General features: G+C 37.1%; 1 protein-coding gene across 1 annotated transcript in view; it reads right to left on the reverse strand.

Annotated features, from left to right (window-relative positions):
- Nucleotides 1–9,431, reverse strand: part of LOC126271916 (GDP-fucose protein O-fucosyltransferase 1) — an 80,186-nt gene extending 70,755 nt beyond the window's left edge. Inside the window, exons 1-3 of the mRNA XM_049974309.1 lie at nt 9,228–9,431; nt 9,023–9,138; nt 8,387–8,510 (exon numbers count right to left, since the gene is read on the reverse strand). Of these exons, the coding sequence (XP_049830266.1) occupies nt 8,387–8,510; nt 9,023–9,138; nt 9,228–9,348 (361 nt within the window). The 5' untranslated portion in view covers nt 9,349–9,431. The remainder of the gene's footprint in view (nt 1–8,386; nt 8,511–9,022; nt 9,139–9,227) is intronic.
- Nucleotides 9,432–26,157: the final 16,726 nt, after the last annotated feature.

Consider the following 26,157-nt stretch of genomic DNA (forward strand, 5'->3'; position numbering starts at 1 on the left):
AGAGCCAGGTAGCACAGGATTGCTGTGCATTTCATGGCTGCCTGCAACTGGAAATAAGTAGAACTGCAGCTGAGGCAAGTCAAGAGAAACAGCACTCAACTTTGTCTCAATTCAGAAGGCACAATGTTTACATGTGTCCCTTCATTGACTCAACCCAGCTCTAATAAATCAACATAAATATGAACTGTCACAGAGAAGAGGCAGATTACAATATTGTCAGCTAACCAAGCCCAGTCTACTTTCTCAACACACATATCAAGCTCTACTGGACCAATATTGTTATCCAATAGCTATAACCAACTTTGAAACTCAAGTGTCCATGCCACTCATTGCTGACCTTGAAGCCTACAGGGGAAGTCATAGCATTTTAATCATCAATTCGAAAAAATAAAGTTATGTAACCACTTTTTACCTGTTTGTAGATGCATGTCTGTGTACAGGAATCTACACATCACAGTACTGTAGCACATCACTGGAGGAGCCAAAGCAAAATGGAACAGCCCAATGATAAAATGAAATGTTGTGTGGTAATTCATTTTTTGAATTTGAGGGGGGGAAACACTGCAACAATCCACGCTGAGTTGTCAGGTGTGTATGGCAATAATGAACCATCATATGACAGTGGTTACGTGGTGCAGATGTCTCTAGTGTGGTCAAACTAGTCTGTATGATGAACAAAGATGCACCCCATATCTCAGAGAAGAACTGAAAGCTGCAAGAAAAGTCTTGTGGAGCTGGCACTCAAAAATGGGCATATCACAACTTAAGTAACAGCAAAAAACAATGGGAACCTTAGTTATGGATCAGTTTCCAACATCTTGCACAACATTTTAAACATGATAAAGGTCACCACCTGCTGTGTTCCGTTGTTTCTCAAACCAAATAGAAAGTGTGCTAAACCAAAGCGCCAGTGGAGATGTTCAAGCTGAACGAATACAGTTGACTTTTTTAGCTGCCTGATCACCATGGACAAGTGCTGAGTGTATCAATATCACACTGAGAAAGCAGCAAAGCAAGTAGTGGAAATGTGGAGAGTTATGACCATCAAAGAAGGCAAAGATCCAGTCTACAACAGAAAAGGTGATAAGTGTTTTTCTCTTTTCTGGAGTGTTATGGTATGATGCTAACAGAGTATACTCACAAGAGGCAAACAAACAAGTGCATACCACTGAAATCTCCTGGTGAGGTCACGGGAACCTATCAAGATACACATTGCATGAAGAAAAGTAGGTGGTTTTCCTCCACGACAATGTCTCTGTTCATTATGGTTCAAATGGCTCTGAGCACTATGGGACTTAACATCTGAGGTCATCAGCCCCCTAGAGCTTAGAACTACTTAAACCTAACTAACCTAAGGGCATCGTACACATCGATTTGAACCTGTGACCATAGCGGTCACGTGGTTCCAGATTGAAGCACCTAGAACCGCTCTGCCACCCCGGCCAGCAGTTCATTATGCACAGGACAGAGTTACAAATATGCCTTTTATTTGGGATACAAAATTTTGCCTCACTCCCTGCATTCTCCTGTCTGGGCAACGAGTGACTTCTCCTTCTTTGCTTGGTACGCAATTATAAAACAATGATGAGACGATAAGTTTCCTATACAGTCAAACAGCAGACTTCTAGAACCAAAGTCCTGTAACATTGGGAAAAAGATATCACACTGAAGTGTGACCGGGCAGAAAGGACTAGTACAATCACCTTGTTTCATTGCCGCAGCTTAACTTTTTTAGCATGATAATTAAATCTTTTTTTTCAGATGCCAATATACAACCTGTGCCTATGTCCATTCATCCTAACTGATAAACTGGTGGCAGTCATGCTGTTGTAAAAGGATGAACAGTGATTACACAACACCTGGTGTACGACATTTCACAGGTGGCTATTGCTATTATATGATTTGTTACTTACAGTGCTCACATAGGCAGTGGTAGGAGGGTGCATAGGGCAAACCCCCACTTTAAGACTTGCCGCATGCACTCTCCTACCACCATTTATACCAGCTCTGTAACTGGCAAAACATGTTCTATCAAAGGGAGAGCCAACTGTGAAAGACATGTCGTATACAAGCTATTATGTGAACACTGTTCAGCCTTTTACTTTGGCATGACTATCTACAAGTTCTCAGTTAAGATTACCATCTCTATACTTACTCCACAGACCAGTTTCTCAGAACTCTGCAGGCAGGAACTGGCACTACATGTCCTTAGTTATTGTCACAAAACCTGGCCTTAATTTATGTTAATTTCTTTGGTCTCTGCATTTCTTCACAGTAACTATTCCGGTTTTCTACATTTTTCATTTTATGACCTGTCTGTTTTTTGCAGCACACCTCTATCACATTCAATGCTTGTAGCTTTTCAATCTTATTAACTTGTGCACAACATTTTGGCAGTAATCTATGTCTTGCATATTTCCTTATCTTCCATCTTTAAGTCTCATATTTTCAAATCTTGTTCGGCAGTCACCATCAATCAATCTTCTCTTCTAATCCTGTACATTAAAAGTCTCCCCTGACTGGGGTTCTGGGCGACTTTTCTGAACTTTACACTTTCCCTAAACCTCACTAGGCCTTTTCCTTCACCTTTCTTCCTTCCTCTTCAACTCTTCTACCACAAGAAGGAGTCACTGGTTCCAAAAGCTTGCAAACTTCAATACCTTTTCCATGTGTGTGTTCTCCTGCCACCTCTTGGTGAGTAGATTTTTTATCCATCCAACTACGTTATATTTTCAACTTTTATTTAAGCACACTACAAGGTGCAAAATGTCAACAGAAATGTTGTAAACCTTCAAACAAATGCTGAACACAGTCCTACACAATAAAAATAATAGCAATACATTTCCTTTCTGTTTTTCGTTTCGCGCAACACCAGTCAAAGTAAAAAGATTTCTGGAGCTCCTACTTAGTGTTCTTTCAATATCCCCAGCAGCCTATCATGCAAAGGCCTTTATTCAATTAAGTAGATGCACTTTACAGGTGGATGTTTAGAAAGTATGTTGCTTAAGAGCAACAGGTCACAGCTAGTTTACACAGATTTTGGAAACTTCATGTGGCATTGAAACCAAACACTGCAGTGAGAATCATGGGAGAAGGAACCATCAAGAAAACAGCTTATCTACTACAATTTGGCATGAACACTAACTGGAAGACACTTACACCATGCCAAATTGTAAATCAATCATAGAAATCCTTGACTAGCACTGCATGAGCCAGAAAATGAAATGCCAGTCTGCAATTGGTGCCTTATTACCTTCTCAGACAAGGCAGAGCATTTTTGCTTGCATGTTCCAAATGAAGAGGAAAAAATGTGAGAAATAAGGAAGCGTCCGATACCACCTGTCTGCTTTGACCCATGACGTCAATATGGCGGAAACAACTCCCGGAAATACGGAAGCGACCGATGCCACCCGTCTGCTTTGACCCATGACGTCACAAATATGGCAGAAACGACCATAAACCATGATTGCAATACGGTGCACATAAAGTCATTATGTACACATTGTTGTGTTGTTGTGGTCTTCAGTCCTGAGACTGGTTTGATGCAGCTCTCCATGCTACTCTATCCTGTGCAAGCTTCTTCATCTCCCAGTACTTACTGCAACCTACATTCTTCTGAATCTGCTTAGTGTATTCATCTCTTGGTCTCCCTCTATGATTTTTACCCTCCACGCTGCCCTCCAATGCTAAATTTGTGATCCCATGATGCCTCAAAACATGTCCTACCAACCGGTCCCTTCTTTTTGTCAAGTTGTGGCACAAACTCCTCTTCTCCCCAATTCTGTTCAATACCTCCTCATTAGTTATGTGATCTACCCATCTAATCTTCAGCATTCTTCTGTAGCACCACATTTCGAAAGCTTCTATTCTCTTCTTGTCCAAACTATTTATCATCCATGTTTCACTTTCATACATGGCTACACTCCATACAAATACTTCCAGAAATAACTTCCTGACAATTAAATCTATACTCGATGTTAACAAATTTCTTTTCTTCAGAAACGCTTTCCTTGTCACTGCCAGTCTACATTTTATATCCTCTCTACTTCGACCATCATCAGTTATTTTACTCCCTAAATAGCAAAACTCCTTTACTACTTTAAGTGTCTCATTTCCTAATCTAATTCCCTCAGCATCACCCGATTTAATTTGACTACATTCCATTATCCTTGTTTTGCTTTTGTTGATGTTCATCTTATATCCTCCTTTCAAGACATTATCCATTCCATTCAACTGCTCTTCCAAGTCCTTTGCTGTCTCTGACAGAATTACAATGTCATCGGCGAACCTCAAAGTTTTTATTTCTTCTCCATGAATTTTAATACCTACTCCAAATTTTTCTTTTGTTTCCTTTACTGCTTGCTCAATATACAGATTGAATAACATTGGGGAGAGGCAAAAACCCTGTCTCACTCCCTTCCCAGCCACTGCTTCCCTTTCATGCCCCTCGACTCTTATAACTGCCATCTGGTTTCTGTACAAATTGTAAATAGCCTTACGCTCCCTGTATTTTACCCCTGCCACCTTTAGAATTTGAAAGAGGGTATTCCAGTCAACATTGTCAAAAGCTTTCCCTAAGTCTACAAATGCTAGAAACGTAGGTTTGCCTTTTCTTAATCTTTCTTCTAAGATAAGTTGTAAGGTTAGTATTGCCTCACGTGTTCCAACATTTCTGCGGAATCCAAACTGATCTTCCACGAGGTCCGCTCCTACCAGTTTTTCCATTCGTCTGCAAAGAATTCGCGTTAGTATTTTGCAGCTGTGACTTATTAAACTGATAGTTCGGTAATTTTCACATATGTCAAAACATAATGTTCACATTATGACGACGAAAAAACATCGAAAAACAATAACGGGACAAGCATGGGACATAGAGGGTTTTTTTTTTTTTTTTTTTGGGGGGGGGGGGGGGGGAGAAACCAAATTTACACACCCACCCCCATACAAAACCACGCAAAATGATGAAAAAAACTGACATCACAAAACTCCCCAAATACCACTAAACACAATATCATCTGGAATCTGACTCTTCCCTTGAAGTATATAGCTAAACAGCAGCTCCCAAGCCCATAAATTGGGATCGAACACTTCCCTTGATCTATATAGCTCAACAGCAGCTCCCGATCCCATAAATTAGGACCTAACGCTTCCCTTGACCTATATAGCTCAAAAACATCTCCCGATACCAACATTCACAGCCACACATTGGAATCGAACACTTCCGTTGACCTGTTTTCCTTACGACATCTTCACATACAGCCGTCGCTGGTCCGAGGCGCCTCATTTCTTCACAACATACTGAACACTTCAAGACTTCATCCAAAAATCAGAATAGTTGAAGGAATTTTATTAGAGACAACGCACTGTCCGCCATCATAGCCAACAACTGAAATCTGTTGACCCTGTCAGTCATATCCACACCTACCAAAGACATAATTCACACACGACGCCACACTCGCAAACTAAACCAAAACATCACCCAACACACCACCAGAGAGCACCACCGTTTGCATCAAAACAACACCTACAAACACGCCACTCTCACAAAGTAAATTCCGCGCTGTCATGACGTCACACACCACAACAGCCTTACGTCACAGGTCAAAGCTGACGGGTGGGATTGGACGCTTCGGTCGACCCAGAATGTGATATCACCTGACAAAGCAAACAGTTCTCTTCCAAGCCTCGGTACAGAATATACAGCACTTACAGGGGGCACTTCTCATGGTGAACTCTACTGTTGCCACAGTTACACAAATAGAAGCTGCCACAGCCAAAATAGGACACTGAATGACAGCTGGCATTGTGAGTTACTAGAAAGATGTTGCTGTCCTCAGTAACAATCCTCCTTTAGGACTCGGACTTGTAGAGTAGTGTACAAAACCAACCTATATAGAATTCAGATCATACAAACAGTCAGAGTTACTCTGTCAGATATGTTGACTGTTGCTCCTGAGACTTCTTCGTGGCTACAGTAAGTGCAATTTGAGATGATTATCAGTGTACATTCCCGGCTGAAAACTTAAGTTTTAAAAGTGTAGATATACAGTTTTATGTTCGTAATTCACTCCCAAAGAAAACTATGCCATCTATGGGCACAACTTGTCGACTGACTGTAACATCATCAACATGGTGGACACCTGTATTTCAAGCATATAAAATATGGTGACTATATTGTCAATCACTGCATACATGAATATGCACAAATAATGCAAAACATATTTAATTGTTTAAATAACATAAAACTAATAGGACACTCACAAGAATTGGGGCTTTTGGGTGGGGACTAACTAAATATTCAACAAACCTGTCAAAGAAAAGATGCCAAAACAAATACCAACACGAAAATCAAGCAAATTACATCCTCAGCAGTTAATAAAGCCATAAGTTTTTTTAAGGGGGGGGGGGGGGGACAGAAACTGGTACCTGGTATTTCAATTTGACCTTTACAGCTAAAGCAAAGTCCACAGGATAATAAATCAAAACCTGCGCATATAACTAAGATTAAAAACTTATCTTTGCACCAATGAAGGTAAAAAAATTCTGTGATACCTACCAATCAAAATCCAACATAATTACCAACAACTAATAACACAAACCAAAAATTCATAAAACAAATTGCACTAACACCAGTTTCAATAAAGAAGAAACACTCGATTACGCAAATAAACACACATACCATACACAAAAAATAAAATAAATTTGTTGTCAATCCAAAGTTTGTTTTAAACACTACAGTTCTTATTTGTCATGGTCAAGTTGGAGGTGGTACACCTACGCTTTCCTCAAAACTTCTGAACAGGTTTACCCCGTCAGTTATAGGGTGACCTACAGCTTAAAGTGGATTCTGAACCACGGTGCAACTCAGAATTTTGCATATCAATAAACACCGAGAGAGGTGACTTTAAAACAACACATACTACAATAAAGAAATAAAAGCAAAAAATATCATTGCTAACCAAAGTAGGTCAACAAATCTAGCAATAAGAGAAATAATGTGTCATCAACACAGTCTCAAATGGCCAGCCCACAATTCTCAAATCATGAACCCTCCAGATACAATGCTGCATGTACTGGTCTGTGGTCCGAGATGTAGCAACTTTCGTCAGTCTCGTACCTTCTCCACAAACTTAACACTTCACATATTCTGCAGTTACCTCAAACAACTGTAGGTATTTAATCATAGTCAAGGTTTCATTCCCCACTGTGGCATGCTTGAACCTACTTATTAACTTTGTTACATCATAAATAATGAAAAACAAAACACAAATTAAATCTCCAACCATATACGCAACACATTGACAATTCCAAACCCAACAATGAATCTATTTTCATAACTGCCGAAATCAAAATAACTCACTAGCAAACTGCTACAAACTCTTCTACCAAAAGTCTAATGACACACTAACAGCACTTACAAATAATTAGAAACAAGCACCCAACACCCCACTATACAGCGCACTACTGCATACTCCACACAACCTCTCCAAACATGGTCCATTTCAAATATGTCATGATATACAGCATGACACAGTCAAGTCACAGGTCAAAGGAGACGATAGGTACAGAAAGCTTCAGTTGACCATATCTACAAATAATCTGTGGTTGAAGCTAATACCATATGGCAAGTAACAATGTATACAGCAGAAAACAGATATGTGGCTTCATTAACTCATAACAAACTTAGGCCTCATGTCAGCTGCAGATCAGCAGGTACCATAAACATTGTTCATATCCATTATTTTATCCAGATTATGCCTTTCAATTAATATTAACAGATATCTACAACTAAAACATACAAAAAGAAACATCCCAGATGACATCTATGTCACAACAGTACACTCCAGACAATACCGATGGGGTGCGTTATTCACTGTAGTGGGAAGCGTAGGTGTACCACCTCCAACTTGACCATGCCAAATAAGAACTGTGGTGTTTAAAACAAACTTTGGATTGACTACAAATTTATTTTATTTTTTGTGTATGGTATGTGTGTTTATTTGCATAATCGAATGTTTCTTCTTTATTGAAACTGATGTTAGTGCAATTTGTTTTATGAATTTTTGGTTTGTGTTATTAGTTGTTGGTAATTATGTTGGATTTTGATAACATCCAATAGTACAAATTATTATAAGTGTGATATTTGGTGGTTATTAGTAAACCATTTTCGAAATAATAATTTGAACATTCAAGAACATAGCTGAATGTTCATTTGTAAGTGCCATGCACACACTGTATCTAGAAAACTGTAAAATGGGTGCAAAAGCTCCCAAACCATACTGACAACTTTATGACAGTTACAATTTGGCTGTCTACCACTAAAGAAATCTGATGCTACTACAGGTCAAGGGTTGAATGTTTTCTGGAATTTCCACTTAAAACAAACCTGTTCTCTTCTCTGGAGGCCAGATCTTAGGTGCAAGTTTGTCCATAAATTCTTCCATGGTTATAACTCTGTGATATTTGCGCAGAGGCTCCACTTCAAAGTATGTGTCAAATGGAACCTGTATCTGTAAAATTTTTTTACATGTTTTTCATTGTGTAAGATCTGCTGGCAGTTCTCATTACACGAATAACTTTGGTAGCAAATCAACTAAATACTAACTGCGATTAAATTGGTAGCTTGGAAAGAGTATAGTTACTACAAAATTACAAAAATTAAATCAGGCCCACAGTACTTAATCATACTAATAGAAAAAAAGGACGCTTTCCATCCAAGTAGGTTCATAATGAGAGGGCATTGTATTATAAATCGTATAATACGAACGCATATGTATTGTCTATAAGGTGTCTTAAAGTCACATTTTTCTTGTTTGGTGAGTATGTGTGAATTTGGTTGCATTCATACATTGCTGAAATACGAACGCATATGTATTGTCTTAAGGTTACATTTTTCTTGTTTGGTGAGTATGTGTGAATTTGGTTGCAGTCATGCATTGCTGAAATGCTTGGGCAATTATTACTCCAAGGGGTATACATAATTCATCAGCATAGAGAGCTTTACCCTTTTTCATGCACTCACCGACCGCGGTGCTCCGTACCGGTATTCAACCCATGGTGGTAGTGCAAGAGTCCTATTCAGACCTTTCGCAAAACCTAAAGCTCCTAAGAAATGATCAGCCTGGTTGCCGAATCTACCTGAAAATCATATTATTTAACATAAGTAAAAGAATCTTTGCAGTATAGTAACATTTCTGGTAGCATAGCAACAGCGGTTTTCTTCTTACCCATGCACGGACAATAAAGAATGTACCCATTTTCGTCGATCTCGAGAGCAAACGCTGAAACAAAGCTAATAATCGCGAAAACGAAGGAAGGTACACACTTTCTTATAAACATGATGCACATGCAGTCCACCCAAATCTTTATTACTGAAAGCAGACGCAGTTGCTAAGCAACCGCTACTGACCAATGTACATCTCTGGTAAAGCGTGTTTTGTTGTATGTTTTTATCTGTGGCTGTCATGATTCATGATTGGATACAAGTTTCCACGGGGCATTGAAAACTTGCAGATGCATGCCTCAATTTTGTCTTCAACTATAAGTGTATTTGACATTTTAATAAAGAAGAAATAAATAAATTTCAGAAGGATTTCAAAATTAGTTTCATTCATTCGAAAATAATTTTCGAACGATACTTCGTCAACTGTTGATAACTCTTTTTATTGTCATGTTTGACGACATCAAATGGGCTCAACAATTCATCCATAAGGAAAATCGTGTACAAAACACCCACTCTACACTAGAAGCATAAAATTACTTTATTTTTCACAACATTCCACGACGATTACACCGCACTTCAAACCTGCAACATCTAATGAAATTATAAAAAAAACCATCAGATACTTAAAACGTACCACCTCCTCTGGATATAACAGAATATCAGTGAAAAAACTAAAGTTATGCTGCGTCTTAATCAACAACATATTGTTCTACTAACACCACCTGAGATAGGTCAATGGCTTATTATATTGCATTGTATTTGCATTCGTCTCAGATCATACATTTTACATATCTTCTGATCGTATATCGTCATGTCAGTTTTTGGCTTGTAATATACATGGTCACATAATTTTTAACACTAATTTTACCAGCAAAGGTTTATGATTGATTGGTTGTTTTGGGAGGAGGGGACCAAAAAGTCAGGTCGCCGATCCCATAGGAGTAGGGAACGAAGTCGGCCATGCCCTTTCAAGGAATCACCCTGGAATGCGCCTGAAGCGATTTAAGGAAATCATGGAAAACCTAAATCAGGATGGGCGGAAGGGGGTTTGAACCGTCATCTTTCCAAATACGAGTCCAGTTTGCTAACCATTGCGCCGCCTCGCTCGCTAGCACAGGTTTATGTTGAACACGTTATTAAACTTTTTTTCTCATGATGTAAAGTACTTAGTGTCTAAATTTTCGGACATTATTTTATATTTTCAACATTAAACGCAACACTACGATACTAAATACTCACACTTTTCAAATGATCATCTCATCATTCATAAATTCCTCAAATGAATAGTAGCACGTATCAACCACGAGATCATACAGCTTTCACTTCAGTGAATCCATTTCCATGTTCAGTACATCTCTGCCCTTGAGTTTGTTGTAGACTTTCATGATAATAATAATAATAATAATAATGTATTGTCGTTAAGCTTACAGAAGCAATAGACAACGTCAAATTACAAAATATAAATAAAATTATATGCAGGAGTTATAATTACAATATTACAATAGTTTTATAAATAGTCAATAGACAGGAGATACAATATATGAAGTGAGGTAGTAGAACCAAATCAATCAGAATGTACCAGTACAAAATACAGGAAAAAGTCAGAATACAGAATACCAAACAGGAAAACATATTATATACAAAGAAATATTACATCAGATTATAATAATTGCCCTTTGTAATTGCGCAGAGAAAAAAAGATTAATGCTTATTACTAGCTACTAACAAATAGGTAACTAGAACTGCTAATGAAATAAATAATATTATTACTAGCTACTAACAAATAGGTACTAGAACTGCTAATGAAATAATTAATATAGTATATCGGGAGGATTCAAAGTTTATAATATTATTTGTTTTTGACTGCAATCAAGAAATTCATTAAGGGAATAAAAAGGATGCTCGACTAGCCACTCATACAGTTTTGGCTTGATCTTTTCAATAGGACAATCGAATTTACAAAGACAAAATTTATTACAACATTTGGAACATTTTACATGATAGCTTTTTAAAGACTTAGTAAAACGTTGAAAAGGTACATCAATTTGTTACAAATGTATATTTTCTCTTAATTGCTGGTTTGGTAAATTGTTCATGGTGTGTAGAACAACAGATATATAGAGATTAAGAACAGCCATATATTTAAGTTTCACAAACAATGGCTTGCAGGAATCAAGTCTACCAGAATCAGTGATAATTCTTATAACTTTTATTTTGCTGTAGAAGAATATTATGTACATGGCTACAGTTTCCCCATAATAGTAAACCGTAGGAAATAATGCTCTGAAAGAAGGCAAAATATGCTGATCTAATATACTGATCTGATACACAACCTTTTAACCTTCTCAACAGATAGATTACTCTAGAAAGCCTAGCAGGTATATAGTTATTATGCTAATTCCAATTAAGTTTACTATCTAAATATATACCAAGAAATTTAACATTATTTGAAACATTAAGAAATAAGGTATCTCTTAAGCTGAAAAACATGAACTGTGTTTTATTTTCATTTAATAATAAACCGTTTGCTCTGAACCATTTTGATGCTTCACTGATGGTATTTTCTGTTATATTTTTTTAACAATTCAGTGTCAGGGTCATTGTTGATAAAGGTTGTATCGTCAGCATATAAGATTGAATGGGAACTTAACATTAGATGGTAAACCATTAATCATAATCAGAAAAAGCAGTGGGCCAAGCACCAAGCCCTGAGGCACACCACACAGGACATCGGCTACATTGGATCTATCTTCTTTAATACAAACAATCTGTATATAGTGCTCCAAAAAAGACCTAAGAATACCCAAGTCACTGTTTTGAAAACTTAAAATCTCAAATTTATGCAGAAGTAACGTGTGGTTCACACAATCAAATGCTTTACTCAGATTACAAAAGGTGACCAGAGTAAACTCCTGATCTTCCAATACGTGGAGAACCTTTTTAACGAGCGAATCAATAGCATGAATGGTCGATCTATTTTTCCTAAAACCAAATTGCTCATTGGAAATAATAGAATTATTATCTAGAAAGTTACATATTTGGTTATACTTAGCAGTTTCTAATACTTTAGAAAAAACAGGAGTGAGTGATATGGGGTGGTAACTAGAGGGACATTATCCATCTCCATTCTTATATACAGGAACAACTCTGCATAACTTCAGTACATTTGGGGAAATTCCCTGTGTCAGACACTTATTTATAACATACGTTAGAGGGCCGACAATGCATTCAATAATATTTTTCAATTTCTTACAGGATATGCTGTATATATCGCCACTGGTTGAAGACTTAAGCTTATTTACAATATTTAAAACCTCCTGCTGTGTCACTTCAGAGAACACAAAATAATGTCTGTCGTGCCTAAACCCCAAATTACAATTTTCCATCATTTGAGCAGCAGTTTCCGAGGGTTTAATGATATTTTTCTGAATATCCCTAACTGACTGTATGCAGAAATTGTTAAAATCATTTGCTGAGACTGCTACCTCTTTTGGTTTGCTATTTTTGGCGACTGAGTTTGTTATATTCCAAGCTATTTTATATTTATTTTTTGATGCCTTGATACTTATAGTGTTATGTTGTTTTCTTGCTTCAATAATAGCTGCTCTATATTTTTTTAGCTTCTGTAAAGAAAAATTTGAATTGCTGAGTTTTAATATTTTTATTTAGATCGAAAAACAACATAACTTTTTTCTTTAAATTGGCTAATTTGGGAGTAAACCACTCTTTATTTCTCTTTTTGATTTTAGATTCACTGGCGGTCACTTTAATTTTACATATTCTTTGCGGAATAGTCATTTCAAACAAAGTATTGGATATTGAAAAAAAATTCTTAAAAACACAATCAGCTGACAAATGTTCTATTTTAGCAAACATGTCAAACCAATTGAAGGAACTAAGCTGGTATCTAAATTTAAACAATTTTGTATCATCTACAGGTCTTGTTACAACTAATTTGGACTTATGAGATGTATTGTGAGTTACAAAAGAATTTTCAAAAGTTAGAAATACCATCATGATCAGAACACAGAAAGTTGACAACACCACATGAAAAAGATGATCTTATGTAGTTTATTAGGATGTTATGAAGACAGGCCAAGCCTCTGGTTGGTTTGGTACTGTGGTAGACAAAGTTAAATTGCCTAAGTAAATTTTTAAATTCTCGTACACTGGGTTTATCTTATGTGACATCAAAGTCAGCATTTAGTCCCCCCCCCCCCCCCCCCAATTAGTATCTCATAGTTTTTCCACTTGTTACCATTAAAAAACTCTAATATTTCCTCCAATTTTTCAGCAAACAAAGAGGGATCACCATCTGGGGATCTGTACAGAGATAAAACTACTAACTTTATGTCATTTATACACATTCCTGATACCTCAAAATCAAATTCCTTACACAGAGAACTCACATCTATCTTGCTACTATAACCCCAAATAGAGTTTTTAACGTAGACTGCAGTACCACCGTGTATACACTTACCCCTGCAGAAGTTACTAATCAGTTTAAAGTCATCATTTGAATAAAGCAAATTTCATCATATTTGCACCAATACTCATTAACACAAATCACATCAAACTGATTTTCTAACGCAAATTCATTCAATATTAAGGATTTGCTATTCAGCCCTTGCACATTGAGGCAGCAAATTCTGAGACTGTGGTTATTTTGTGAGGAATTAGAATCAGCACTGATATTACTATTCACTGCAAAATCAATGTGCTTGGTTAGACTAAAAAGTATCAGAGTGTACAGGGTTGTTAACATTGTATTCTAAGGCTATTGCATTATGGTACTTAGCTTGATTCAGACAAAATTTTTCTACTATATCTACAATAACATCTGAGACAAATCTGTTACCTAACTTATTTATGTGAAAACCATGAAATGTATGAAACCTCCTACCAATTTTGCTGAGGTCAAGGAAAGTGACATTCCTAAAGCGTTTTACATCTTAAACATTCCATGGTTAGCCTTCTTCACCTCTTGACTGATAGATGACCATACAGGTAGATCATACCATGGTGGAACAGAAAAAACACAGATAAGTTTGGCACTCCGAATACATTGGTGTCTGTTGGCAGTTTTAGGCGATGTGTTGGAAGCATGAAAATTTCTTTGTGTCTAGTGTTGGTGGTGTGTTTGATATAGTTTTTTTCTCCCATTAACTCAGGATTAGTGTGTACAAAGATGATAATCTCATTTATGTACAATGCAGGGATAGGTAATATTTTTAGGTTCTCTGAAGGAGAAGGATTCATGACATATGACTTGAATTCCCCTAAAAAATTAAACCATATCTAATTATGGATTCAAAGTAACTGTGGTATACCACCTTTCTGCTGTTTATGTCTGTTACGCCATATAGCACATCCACTGCAAAAGTAAGTGTTTAATTTAGTAGCCACATAATCTATATGTGCTTACTGGCTTAGAGTTTTGACCAAGTTTAGTCCCAAATTAATGCACTCAGCTTCCACAATAATTTGATTCTTATGCATGATTATGATATCACTGATTTTTGATTGTGGGTTTTAAATTGAATAAAGAAGGTCTTTGATATATTATATTTAAGACCATTTTGTTGAAACCATGTATCTAGGTTGTTTAGCGTTTTTATTACAACACCTGGAATTTCCCTCACATTTTCTGTTTCAATAACTACAGAAGTATTATCAGCAAATATGACTGTCTGTGCACTGATATTGATATGTAAATCATTTAGGCCTATGTAAAGGAGAAACAAGATTGGTCCTAAGATTGAGCCTTGAGGCACAACTTGTGAAATTGTATCCCACTGAGATGTATGAATTGTGGTATTAGATGTTATGATTACCCTTTGCTTCTGTTTGTCAGTTAAGAGCCAATCCAATGTAGAACGTTTTGTCTGATGTCATACTGTCTAGTTTATGAAGCACCATGGAGTGATTCACTGAATCGAATTCCTTTGTAAGGTCACAGAAAATAGCTGACACTTTATTGATTTTGTTAAGTGATGAGCTGATTTTTTCATTAGATTTTCCTACATTTATGCGAAATTTATTAAAGCATTGAGATATTTGTACAGGATTCAAAATAGTGTATTTGTTTTGCTTAATTGTTGAAATTTCCTGGCGGTTAAATGCTGTACTTAATACAGAATTAGTACAAATTATATTGCCTCAGACTTATAATGTCCTAGAATGAACTTATCATTTGATATTCTTTTGGCAGTTTTGACAACACTTTTCAATACAACTTTGTAACATTTCACATAGTTAAGTCAGGTTTCTTATTGGGCATCAGCTCTTTCTGTAGCACCAATTTTCAAGCACTAGATATCTTTAATCCTGGCGTAATGCACTTTAGTTACTTTTGGCTTTTTGGTGCCAGATCCTTGGTGGGAATGATTCATTGAACACTTCCAGAAAACTTCTTAGAAATTTATCTGTGTGCTCAATACTTGACACACAATTTCCTGTGGGTCATTTTACTGTATCTATTTTGTCATGGAATGAGTTCAAGTTACCAGACTGAGATTTTCACTCTGGAACAGATTGTGTGCTAATACAAAATCCTTTCTTCTAGGAGTGCTAGTTCTGAAAGGTTCGCAGAAGAGCTTCTGTGAAGTTTGGAAGGTAGGAGACGAGGTACTGGCAGAATTGAAACTGTGAGGACGGGTCATGAGTCGTGCTTGGACAGGTTGGATGGAAGAGCACTTGCCAGTGAAAGTAAAGGTCTCGAGTTTGAGGTCTTGGTCTGACACACAGTTTTAATCTGTCAAGAAATTTTGAGTTCAAGTTATTTGCATGAACGTTTATTTTCATATAACCTTTCTTAACATTTGGTTTAGTTACTCCTGGCAGCTGAATAAACAATTCAGAATGGTCAAAAATTTCTTAGTCCAAAGAGAACTTGTTTTTGCAGTCTAACATGTAATTTTTTAAGATATTGTCTATACAAGTAGCTGAATAATCATTTTATCTAGTGGATTCACAAAACTTTAGTTTAAAACCAGATTTCTGAATTAAGTCCATATACGTTTTTGGGCTACAGTCATGACTTATCACTTTTACATTAGTATCAGCAGCTATGACAATAGTTTTCTTCCTTTCTTTCTTAGGTTTACCAAGTGACACTGTAGCTTGTATCAGAAAGCTTTAGTTGTACTTCTTGGAATTCTGTAAATTGACATGACTAATGTGCTTTTAGATCTAACACAACAGCTTTCAAAAGAGCACTCCTCATTGAAGTAATCAAAATCTGCTTTATTTCATTTGTTAAGCCCTGTATCAAGAAGTATGCACGACCCTCCAGGGATCTCTCTTTTCTGCAAAAGCTGGTTGCTGCACTGAATTGTTCCAGTGTATTTAAAGTCTTTATAGAGTCACTAGTTAAACAATACTAATTTAAACAAACAACATTGATATTTTTGCTTTCTTTGAGGATAATTTGCAGTTCTTCAGTTTTGGTACTACCTGCCTTAAAGCTATTTATATTCCAATACAATAAGTAAGTTTTTCACTGTTTTTTTCTGTCTATGCACAACTTTTCATAGATTTCTTACTTCTGTGTTTTCCTCATATTAGTTTCTACTAAAAAATCCTTCAGACTTCATGGTGGTGAAATTGTTCGCAAGTGGCTCCTATTACTCCACCAATGTCGATATTGCATTTTCTGTTGTTGGTCTTGGTTCTTCCCTTGTTGTCTGTGTTTCTTATGATAATGATTCTGATGCTGGGGTAGCTGCTGCCACTGGAGAATGTGGTTCTACTGCTGTTACAAATGTTGGTTGTGGTTCTGCTGTTGACTAGGATGATGATGTTGCTTTTTTTGTTGTTGCTGCCACTGATTCTGATAATAATAATTTCGTGTCAGTTGATGCTGATTTAGCAGCCACTGGTGATGATTCTGCTGAAGTAGCTGATGGCAATCTTTCTGCTGCTGTAGTTGGTGATGGCTGCTGTGCTATTGTTTGTGGTTGGCATGCTACAGTGCATCTGCAGCTTTAGACATGTTATTTCTTCTTTTGCTAGCTGTGGTTAACATTTCCAGAGTTTTATAGCTGAGAAGTTTCTTACTGTTCCATTTAGGTACAATCCATACCTTGTGAAACAGTCTCCCTGCAGGTAGTCAACAGGTAGAAACTGAGTGTGTTGATACATGTTGCATATTTCCTCTAACTGTTTTTTACCGTTAATAAGTTCTTTATGTACACGAGTCACTTATAAACTCGTATCTATGTAGTATTCCAATGATGATCATATTGTTGCTCTTATTAGAGTCCAATACTACCTTCAGCACTAGACAAATCATTCTTATACACACTGTTGGCTCCTGCCAGTATTACTATATATTCATTTGCATTTGCTGAAGTCCCAGCTTTTATGTTTTTCTGTAATTTAAAATACAAGTGCTCCTGGTTTCTCTTACCTACAAGCATTTACTCCATGTTCTTCATGTAATATTTTCACTAGTCCATGTTCACAACTATCAGAATGTATATTGACGACATATTTCTTTCCTATCTTTCTTGTCAAATTTGTACACAACTTCAGTGATGTTGACAAACAAAGGTAGTGAGAAATGTGTACTGTTAGCTAGCAGCTGATGTCTCTGCTGCTAGTTCTTTCAAGAATATTTGAGTGGATAGTGTACAACAGGCTATATGAAGCATGATCACCTATGGTACCACGAAATAGCTGTGACGGGTCCCAGTTCAACATCCGCAAATGTCTGTTTTGAGAAGGTGCAATATTCAGTTTCTCAAAAGAAATTCTAGATGAACTGAACTGCAGAAGGCATTCTGCATGGAGTTTTCATGGTCTTGTTAAAGCTTTTGACCATATAAAACATAACATATTAACACAAAACTCTGATGTTATGGCATCACAGACCAACCACTAGCTTGGTTAAATGTCCATGAGCTAGAATCTCACTTACGTAACAGGAAACGAAGAGTGGCCTTAACAGGTGCAGATGAAACAATAAAATCAGAATGGTGCTATTAAGTGTGATGTTCCCCAAAGCTTGATCCATGGGCTACTGATCTTAGTGTACATTAATGACCTGCCAGCATCAGTAAATAACATATCAAATATAGTAATGTCTGCTGATACTTTGGAAGAAATAAGCTAGTAATAAACACATCTAAAACAACCGTTCTTAATTTCTGTTTAAAAGGGGAAGTCTGCAACACCTCTCTGACAGTAAACGCCAATGGAATTACAACCTCGGTGGAAGTAAAATTTTTAAGTGTATGGCATCAATAGGATTTTTAATAGCACACACATATAACAAAAACAAGTACAACACTAAAAAAAGTATGCAACAGATGAGGTTTACTTGTAGACAAAGCAAGCTACCACATTGTTCTAATTGCATGTGTTGCCCAGTTCCACAGACTTCTGCAATATGGAATTATATTTAGTTAGCACATCTGTTAGCTCAGTGACCTTGTCCCAAGAAAGAGCCTTAAGAACAATGCACCATGTGAGACTGTAGGTCTCTCTTTCAGAAGTCTTCAGTCCTCTCTGTCCCCTGTCTTTTTATTCTAGAAACTTGTAAATATGTGTAGAAGAAATTCAAAGAGATAGATATGTCCAGTCAGTAATCTGTAGAGATTTACTGGCTGAATAAATATTTTTTTATTTAATAAATTTGCAGCCAAATAACAATATACAGTTACTTTGCTTAACATTTTACATTTACATTTTACATTTTTGCACATTCATATATAGATTTCACTCTTTTACTGCACAGTTCCATGTGATATTGTTCACAGGCTTCATTACACAGTTCACACATACATATTGTGGTTGGGTGGTGATAATTTTTGTTTTTGTAAATTAGATGATGAAAGCCGTGAATAGATAATCTAGTTATGACATGTCACAGTTGGAAGTTTGGTGGTGTCCATGAGTGGTTCATCATTGCTTAGGTGCCATAGAACTCCGGCCATACTTTTTCTCATTTATCATCCATGATCTTAAGTTAATTTCTGGCAGCCTTGGTATGTGGCATCATACATCGAAGCTTGATGTCTTCAATTAGGAATGTCTCCCTCATTCGGATCTCCGGGCGGAGACTACTCAAGGGGATGTCGTTATCAGGAGAAAGAAAACTGGTGTTCTACGGATCGGAGCATGGAATGTCAGATCCCTTAATTGGGCAGGTAGGTTAGAAAATTTAAAAAGGGAAATGGATAGGTTAAAGTTAGATATAGTGGGAATTAGTGAAGTTTGGGGGCAGGAGGAACAAGACTTCTGGTCAGGTGACTACAGGATTATAAACACAAAATCAAATAGGGGTAATACAGGAGTAGGTTTAATAATGAATAGGAAAATAGGAATGCGGGTAAGCTACTACAAACAGCATAGTGAATGCATTATTGTGGCCAAGATAGATACGAAACCCACACCTACTACAGTAGTACAAGTTTATATGCCAACTAGCTCTGCAGATGACGAAGAAATTGAAGAAATCTATGATGAAATAAAAGAAATTAATCAGATAGTGAAGGGAGATGAAAATTTAATAGTCATGGGTGACTGGAATTCGAGTGTAGGAAAAGGGAGAGAAGGAAACGTAGTAGCTGAATATGGACTGGGGCAAAGAAATGAAAGAGGAAGCCGCCTGGTAGAATTTTGCACAGAGCACAACTTAATCATAGCTAACACTTGGTTCAAGAATCATAAAAGAAGGCTGCATTCGTGGAAGAAGCCTGGAGATACTAAAAGGTATCAGATAGATTATATAATGGTAAGACAGAGATATAGGAACCAGATTTTAAATTGTAAGACATTTCCAGGGGCAGATGTGGACTCTGACCACAATCTATTGGTTATGACCTGTAGATTAAAACTGAAGAAACTGCAAAAAGGTGGAAATTTAAGGAGATGGGACCTGGATAAACTGAAAGAACCAGAGGTTGTACAGAGTTTCAGGGAGAGCATAAGGGAGCAATTGACAGGAATGGGGGAAAGAAATACAGTAGAAGAAGAATGGGTAGCTTTGAGGGATGAAGTAGTGAAGGCAGCAGAGGATGAAGTAGGTAAAAAGATGAAGGCTAGTAGAAATCCTTGGGTAACAGAAGAAATACTGAATTTAATTGATGAAAGGAGAAAATATAAAAATGCAGTAAATGAAGCAGGCAAAAAGGAATACAAATGTCTCAAAAACGAGATCGACAGGAAGTGCAAAATGGCTAAGCAGGGATGGCTAGAGGACAAAGGTATGGATGTAGAGGCCTATCTCACTAGGGGTAAGATAAATACTGCCTACAGGAAAATTAAAGAGATCTTTGGAGATAAGAGAACCACTTGTATGAACATCAAGAGCTCAGATGGAAAACCAGTTCTAAGCAAAGAAGGGAAAGCAGAAATGTGGAAGGAGTATATAGAGGGTCTATACAAGGGTGATATACTTGAGGACGATATTATGGAATTGGAAGAGGATGTAGATGAAGATGAAATGGGAGATACGATACTGCGTGAAGAATTTGACAGAGCACTGAAAGACTTGAGTCGAAACAAGGCCCCCACAGTAGACAACATTCCATTAGAACTACTGACGGCCTTGGGGGAGCCAGTCCTGACAAAACTCTACCATCTGGTGAGCAAGAGGTATGAAACAGATGAAATACCCTCTGACTTCAAGAAGAATATAATAATTCCAATCCCAAAGAAAGCAGGTGTAGACAGATGTGAAAATTACCGAGCAATCAGTTTAATAAGCCACAGCTGCAAAATACTAACATGAATTCCTTACAGATGAATGGAAAAACTAGTAGAAGCCAACCTCGGGGAAGATCAGTTTGGATTCCGTCGAAATACTGAAACACGTGAGGCAATACTGAACTTACGACTTATCTTAGAAGAAATATTAAGGAAAGGCAAACATACATTTCTAGCATTTGTAGACTTTAGAGAAAGCTTTTGTCAATGTTGACTGGAATACTCTCTTTCAAATTCTAAAGGTGGCAGGGGTAAAATACAGGGAGCAAAAGGCTATTTACAATTTGTACAGAAACCAGATGCAAGTTATAAGAGTCGAGGGGCATGAAAGGGAAGCAGTGGCTGGGAAGGGAGTGAGACAGGGTTTTTGCCTCTCCCCAATGTTATTCAATCTGTATACTGAGCAAGCAGTAAAGGAAACAAAAGAAAAATTCGGAGTAGGTATTAAAGTCCATGGAGAAGAAATAAAAACGTTGAGGTTCACCGATGACATTGTAATTCTGTCAGAGACAGCAAAGGACTTGGAAGAGCAGTTGAATGGAATGGACAGTGTCTTGAAAGGAGGATATAAGATGAACATCGACAAAAGCAAAACGAGGATAATGGAATGTAGTCGAATTAAGTCGGGTGATGCTGAGGGAATTAGATTAGGAAATGAGACACTTAAAGTAGTAAAGGAGTTTTGCTATTTGGGGAGCAAAATAACTGATGATGGTCGAAGTAGAGAGGATATAAAATGTAGACTGGCAATGGCAAGGAAAGGGTTTCCAAAGGAGAGAAATTTGTTAACATCGAGTATAGATTTAAGTGTCAGGAAGTCATTTCTGGAAGTATTTGTATGGAGTGTAGCCATGTATGGAAGTGAAACATGGACGATAAATAGTTTGGACAAGAAGAGAATAGAAGCTTTCGAAATGTGGTGCTACAGAAGAATGCTGAAAATTAGATAGGTAGATCACATAACTAATGAGGAAGTATTGAATAGAATTGGGGAAAAGAGAAGTTTGTGGCACAACTTGACCAGAAGAAGGGATCGGTTGGTAGGACATGTTCTGAGGTATCAAGGGATCACCAATTTAGTATTGGAGGGCAGCGTCAATGGTAGAAATCGTAGAGGGAGACCAAGAGATGAATACAGTAAGCAGATTCAGAAGGATGTAGGTTGCAGTAGGTACTGGGAGATGAAGAAGCTTGCACAGGATAGAGTAGAATGGAGAGCTGCATCAAACCAGTCTCAGGACTGAAGACCACAACAACAACAACAACAACTCTTGCTTGCTGGTACACTAGTCTTGATCTTGTTGTGTTTGAGCGACCTAGTGCTCTTTTTAGATACGTCTAGTGTTTCTAGATTTTTTTCTGTCAGGTGGTCCCATATAACCCCCACCCCATAGGACAGGATTGGCAAGATTTTTTCATTGAATAATTTCACAGCCGTTTCTAGACTGAGTAGGCGGATGTTTTCGATATCCTGTATTGCTATTATTGCTTGGGCTGCATGTTCTGTTTTATATTTTGTGAAGCTGTTGGCTGCAATGTCATTGCTAGGTATTTAAAGTCTGATGAGATTTTTATTTTTTGTCCTCTGATGTTGATTTCCAAATTCTTGAGTGTTTTGTCTCCTTTTCTGAAAACCACCATTTTGGTCTTTGTTATGTTTATGTGTAGTTTGTGTTCACTGCACCATTTATCTGTTTTCTCAATGATTTTCTGCAGCTTCTGTATATCTGTTGATTCTACGGCTATGTCGTCAGCGTATGCATATATGTATATATCTTCTTCAGTTTCTCCAATTCGCAGTACTTATTCAGTTTCAAGTATGTACAGCAAAGGGCTCATTAGGTCACCCTATAAGATTCTGTTCAACTGCAAAATGAGGTTCAAAAAAGAGAGGTTGTCTGATATTGTGTATTCAAGGATTGACTTGATTATTATTGCCCATATGCTATGTTCTCCCATTGTGTTTTCCAGTTTTTGGACTATGAGATCTCTTTCCAGTAGGTCAAATGCTTTGGTAAAGTCTATGAAAGCTGTGTAGAACATTTGTTTCTTTTGTAGCGCTTCGTCAATGTTGTTTAGCAGAAGCCTAACTGCCGTATTTGTTGATCTTCCAGAAGCCCATTTCTGGTTCTTGGAGATGACTGTCAACACAGGCTTTGATTTTTTGTGTAACCTCTTCTTTGAAAACATATTGAACTGAGTATTTTCTAGGGCTATGCCTCTGTACTTGTTTGTGTCCGTTGGGTCTCTACCTTTGTAGAGAACTTTTATTACCGAGTGTCTCCACTGGGTCAAAATTCTTCCAAGTCCCAGGCTTTAGTTGAATAGCTTGATCCATATGTGTTGGAGAACCTCTTTTACATCTTGTATATGTTCATTATATGTATTATTGGGTTCTGCTGCTTTCTTGTTCTTCAATATTTTTATTCCTTCTTTTACATCTTCCTCATTTAGAGGTTACCATACATTGTATTTTTCCTTTGTTTGATGTTGTTTCTCTTGCTTTGGGAGTGTTAGGATTCCTTGTTTGTTCAGTATCTTACTGAAGTGTTCTTCACATTCCTTCATGTTTATATTTGGTGTATGAGCCAGTCTTTTTGGTCAAGCTGTTACGTATGGGTCTTTTGCTGCTTCATGTGCTTCCCTTTTTGCCTCTTTTTCTATGTTTTCTTTTTTCTTCTCTTATTAGTTATTTGTAGATTTTCCTCTCTTCTGCATATAGTTTGTATGTTTCCTCGTCGTGCTGGTTTCTTTAACTGTGGAGTGTTCTCAGAACAGTGTTCCTTTTGTTATAGCATTCAGCATCGAACCATCTTTTTGCTGTCCTTGTTTTTGGGTTTGTTTGTATCACTGAATTTTTAGGAGGTCTTCTATTTTGTCTGTCACTTTTTCAAGGTCTCTTTCCTCTGTTAAAGTTTCTATTTGTGTTATTTGTTATTGTTGGTTTGTTATTTTTTTCTTTATCTATTCTTCTTTGTGTGATTTGGTGGGTCTTTCTTGCTAGTGGTGAGGTGATGTTATTTATTTTTATCTTCATTGGAATATGCTTTTGTATAGGAGTGATGGAGTCATTCCATCTTGGTTGAATACTTCCTTTCACTTCTCCTCTTGCTAATGCTATATCAATAGTGCTTTTCATATTGTGGCATATATATGTAGCTATTTGTCTATCATTCAGTAGAGTGTAACCATCTTCTTCTAGGATTTCAATGAATAGTCTTGTTTTATAATTCTCTGTGTCTATTCTGCAGTTGAGGATGCTTGAAATAATGGTGGGTTTGCTGCTGCATTGTTTGATGAGTGTGATTATTTTGTCAATTATTTATATTGCATCTGGGTGTGGTTGGAAATAGGCAGCATTTATATTTATGTTTGATGCTTCTGCTAGCTTACTATTTTCTTGTTTTATGATTTTTTGGTGGGGGTCATCCAGGGTTTCAGTAGAATAGATATTCCTCCCATGGGCCGCCCTTTTTCTCCCTTCTTTGGCATTAGGTGAAAATTGTAGAAATGTTTATGTTGCCAGTTGTCTATCGGGAAGGATTCTGTTAGAATCGGAAGCTCTGAGCTTTGCAGAATGTCTGTTGGTGTTAGATTAAGAGCACTTTTTATTCCCTCTATATTCCACAAGACTGCTTTTATTTCTTATTGTTCTGGTTTTCTTCTTAGTTTAGTTGAGCTCTGCTCCCTCTTTCACTGCTCTCCTTGGAAACGAAATTGATGTACTTTTATGTTTTCAGGCCAGAATTCTGGCTCTTGAGTGATTTGTAGATCTTCAGATGGAATGCCTACTTTAAAAGCTTTTTTGTCACCCAGTGTGTGCAGTTCTTCACATTCTAGTTGTCTCAGTATTCTGTTCTTGTTGAGATACTCCACTACTGTATCAGTTGTGGTGGTTCTCTTTAAGTTACTGATTTATAGCCATGCTGTTGTTTCTGCTGCTTGCATTTCTTCGTCCTTTTGTGTACCTATTATGGTTTTATTATTACTCTGGTTTCTTCTCCTGTACCAGCTCCTCCCTTCCACTGTACTCCAAGATGGTTCCCCTAGTTTATTAACTTGATTTCGGGTTTTAATATGTTGCTCATGTGCATTGATTTGGTCTTGACAATGATTTTGTTGCTGAAACAGAGTATTTCTGTGTATTGTCATTCCCCCTGGTTCAACTTTGTTGTTATACTTAGTTTGTATGTTGTTTCCATCAGTTCTGGTTTTCTCTGGTTCTAAATGACTTTCCTTTTCTAGAATTTTTGTTATTTGCTCTTGTATTAATATCCCTAGTTGGTTTTTTAGGAAATCGGTTATCTCCTCCATTTTATACCTCAGTTCTGCCATTTCAGTGTTATTTTCACTTCTTCTTCTTATCCTTTTTTTTTTTTTCTTTCTCCCCCCCCCCCCCCCCCCCCCCCCCGCCCCAAAGAGCTACCCACTCCGAAGATGATGTCTCCGTTGAAGCTCTTCTCAGATCCTGTATGTGTCTCTTCCGTCTGCCTCTGTTTGCTATGTGCTGTTTCCTGTGTTTCTCCAATAGATGTTGCTAGTTGTCCAGCAGGCCACTGTCCACTACGTGCTGTTTCCTGTGTTTCTCCAAAAGATGTCACTAGTTGCCCACTAGTGCAGCTGTCTTCTACCTCACTCATCTCCTCTTGTTGACTATTCCTAACCTCTCTCGAAGGATTCATGTTCTCCTCCTTCTCTGCTTTTGTTTCATTTTTCAGAAATTCTAAGCATTTTCTTATTTCACTCATTGCTTCTAGTAATTCATTCTTCATTTCCTTCTTCATATATCCTCCTTCTTCTGCCACTTTTCTGATCTTAATAAGAGCATACTCAATATGTTACACGGCACTGTCCACCATCTTAAGTAACTTCATGAATAATTAAATAAATAGATGATAAAAGTAGGCCTCAGGGCATGAAATCCCCAGTGCATATTACAAAACAAAAACACAAGTCCCAGTAAGCAAACAGTCTCATTAAACCTTTCAAAAATAAATTTAATGCAGTTTCACTGCAAATAAACCTAAACACTCTGGAAATGGATGTCAATGGTCAGAAAATAAATAAAACTCCACATAAGGTTATAAGGTTTCTATGCATACTAATGAATAATAAATTATGATAGAATGAAAATATTTAACACATGCTCAAGAAATTAAGCCCAGCAGGCTTTGGACTAAGAGTAATTTAACTCTAGGTTGACAAGATAGTAATAATGTATA

This window comes from Schistocerca gregaria, chromosome 5 (genome assembly GCF_023897955.1).
Source record: "Schistocerca gregaria isolate iqSchGreg1 chromosome 5, iqSchGreg1.2, whole genome shotgun sequence".
In the NCBI taxonomy this organism is placed as follows: Eukaryota; Metazoa; Arthropoda; class Insecta; order Orthoptera; family Acrididae; genus Schistocerca; species Schistocerca gregaria.